Source organism: Gekko japonicus, unplaced genomic scaffold (assembly GCF_001447785.1).
Source record: "Gekko japonicus isolate JY-2015 unplaced genomic scaffold, Gekko_japonicus_V1.1 scaffold2030, whole genome shotgun sequence".
Taxonomy (NCBI): domain Eukaryota; kingdom Metazoa; phylum Chordata; class Lepidosauria; order Squamata; family Gekkonidae; genus Gekko; species Gekko japonicus.
Window position 1 is genome coordinate 312,273 of NW_015173197.1, and position 2,769 is coordinate 315,041.

The following is a 2,769-nucleotide window of genomic DNA, read 5'->3' on the forward strand; positions in this document are numbered from 1 at the left end:
TTTTCTCTGTAATGCTCAGTACCTTTTCCTTTTTTTAAAAAAATGTCACAGAACGTAGCCCCTTCTCCCCACCACTGGTAATGCTGGGGTGGGAGAGGATGCACGGGAATTCAGAGCTGGTGGGGAAAAGGAAATAAAAATGGGATTGCGAAGGATTCCTAGCGCATTGTTTCCACTTTGGAAGCAAGGCCTGAATTGTTTGGTTCTTCAAAATCCGAGGAGAAATCTGGAGGCTGAGGATTTCAGGCGCACGTGACGGGTCTTTCCAGCACTCACATTTCCCTCTTCTTCTGCATCCCTCCAAAGGCTTCCTCACCCACTTTGTATTGAAGCTGTACGGGACGGATGAGGATATGTCCGCGAGAAGGGCAGCCGCCTGGGTGGTAAGCGAGTGCGTGAGGCGAGACGCTGATGGGACCTGCCAGGGTGAGTTGTTTGGGGCATTCCGTCTTGTTCTCCGTTACCGGCAATGTTCCCTCTAAGCTGTGGAGTCCTGTGAGCAAAAATTCTACTTGGTGAGCTACTGGCATTAAAGTTGTGAGCGAGTGATTGGGCTGCTGCATAAATCAGTTTGCTCTGGAGCCATCCTTCCTGGGTGAAGACAAGAATGTGTGAGCCGGAGGCTAAAAAACTGTGAGCTAGCTTACGCTAACTCAGCTTAGAGGGAACACTGCCGGCAGAAGTCCTTTACCACTACACCAAACTGAGCACCAGCTTCCTGTAGTGGTTAGGAGCGCAGACTCTAATCTGGGGGAACCGGGTTTGATTCCCCACTCCTCCGCATGCAGCTGCTGGTGTGACCTTGGGTCAATCACAAATTGTTTGTATTAATGTGCCCAGGTGTCTGATCGACGAATGGGGTAATAATTTTGAGACGAGCCTCCCTGTAAAATGGAAGGCTGAAGAACATAGGCTCTGCCGATTCAACCTCACTTAAAAGGCGTGGCAATAGCCTTTCAGAGTAGGGTTTTTTGTTGTCCCTGCCTTGAATAACCGCAGACGGAAGGGCAGAACATCTAGCCAGGGCAAATGCCCTTCTAGAATTCTTTCCCTCCACTGACGTCAAATATATTGCTGGCTCAACGGTGCTTTTGATATTTAACAACATCCCGAGTTTGGAAGCCTTAGAGATGTATCTCTGAGGCCTACAGAGGTTTTTACTGACTAGCCACTCGGCTGGATCCTAACACACACCCACACTGCAGCCTGCCCTTTCCCAAGAGCCAGACTGAGTGGCTTCAGGTCTGCTCCACACCAGAGACAGGCCTAACAATCGGGTACACAATTCTCTGTCAGTAGTAGAGCCAAATCACTCTGCCTGCTGTTTTCCTGACCTGAGCTCTCACTGGCCTCTTCCTGAGGCAGAATCGAACTCCGTCGGCACTCCCCTTGTGGCAGACTTGAACTAAACTCCGGCTGTGTTTCCCTCCAGCATTCCACCTTCCTCCCGCAGCACTCCCGCAGATATATATATAGGTAAAGGTAAAGGTTTCCCTTGCTCGAAAGCCAGTCAAATCCGACTCTAGGGATGTGGTGCTCATCTCCGTTTCCAAGCCGAAGAGCCAGCGCTGTCCGAAGACGTTTCCGTGGTCATGTGGCCGGCATGACTAAACACCAAGGTGCACAGAATGCTGTTACCTTCCCACCAAAGTGGTACCTATTTATCGACTTGCAATTTCTTGCTTTCGTACTGCTAGGTTGGCAGGAGCTGGGGCCAGAGATGGGAGCTCACTCCGTCCTGCGGCACTCGGGTCTCGAACTGCTGAACTACAGACCTTCCTGGTCTGCAGTTCAGCATCTTAACCGCTGAGCCACCGCAGCCCCCCAAACCCCACCTTCTCCCAGATCCACCCCCAAAGTCTCCAGGTATTTTCCAACCCAGACCTGGCACCCAGTGTAATCTTTTGCAAAGTGAGGAAGACCTCCAGTCAGGAGCCTTTCTGACATGTATCCGCCTCTCTTTCCCCAGAATGCACCAGCCCCTTCTACGCTTTCCACCACCTGTGCCTCTCCTACTGCCCGCCCAGGTATTACAACCACTCCCGTCGTTCCCGTGACCCCAGCGCTCCTTCCCGCACGGTCCAGACGTGCGCAGCCTGCCACTTCTCATGCTACACGTGCCGTGGAGGAACAGCCAACAACTGCACAGCCTGCCCACCCTTCAGTGCCTACGATGAGCCCACCCGCTCCTGCTCCCAGCCAATTCGCACCTATCTGCCCCATGGTGGAAACCTCTTCCATGGACCCCAGGGCCTTCTGCTCCTGATTGCAGTGATTGTGCTGTGTGGGGGTCCCGTCCTCCTTGGAGTCCTCTGCCTGACGCACCGCTTGTGGCATCTCAGGGGCCCCTGGCAGAAGAGGCCAGACCCGGCTCTTGGATCTGAGGCTGCCATCTTGGAACTGGTCCGCTGCAACCACATCAGCTCAGAGGAACAGAGAAAGGAACTGGGACAGCGGCTTCTTCCGTGAAGCACTGACGATGGTCTGCTCTCCAGAAATGCCCCAAATGCGACTCGTACTATTATTTTTAATCTCTCTAAATTAATGCTGCGTTGCCTGAATGCAATAAACATCCGGCTTCAGCCAGACTCACTTCTAGTTGCGTGTCCGCTTGCAATTCAAGCCGTCTGTTTGGGACCAAGGTCCTAGTTCAGAAGAGCCTTGTTGAATCTGAAGGTCCGTGTCTTCTCATATACTTTTCCCAGCAGAGGCCTCTAAGCTTTGGAGCCTTGTGAGCAAAAATTCTACTTGGTGAGCTGGTGGCATGAA

General features: G+C 52.5%; 1 protein-coding gene across 1 annotated transcript in view; it reads left to right on the forward strand.

Moving 5' to 3' along the window:
* PCSK4 (proprotein convertase subtilisin/kexin type 4) overlaps positions 1-2,469 on the forward strand; it is a 43,854-nt gene extending 41,385 nt beyond the window's left edge. The window contains exons 14-15 of the mRNA XM_015422644.1: positions 307-426; positions 1,970-2,469. Of these exons, the coding sequence (XP_015278130.1) occupies positions 307-426; positions 1,970-2,469 (620 nt within the window). The remainder of the gene's footprint in view (positions 1-306; positions 427-1,969) is intronic.
* The last annotated feature ends 300 nt before the right edge of the window (positions 2,470-2,769 follow it).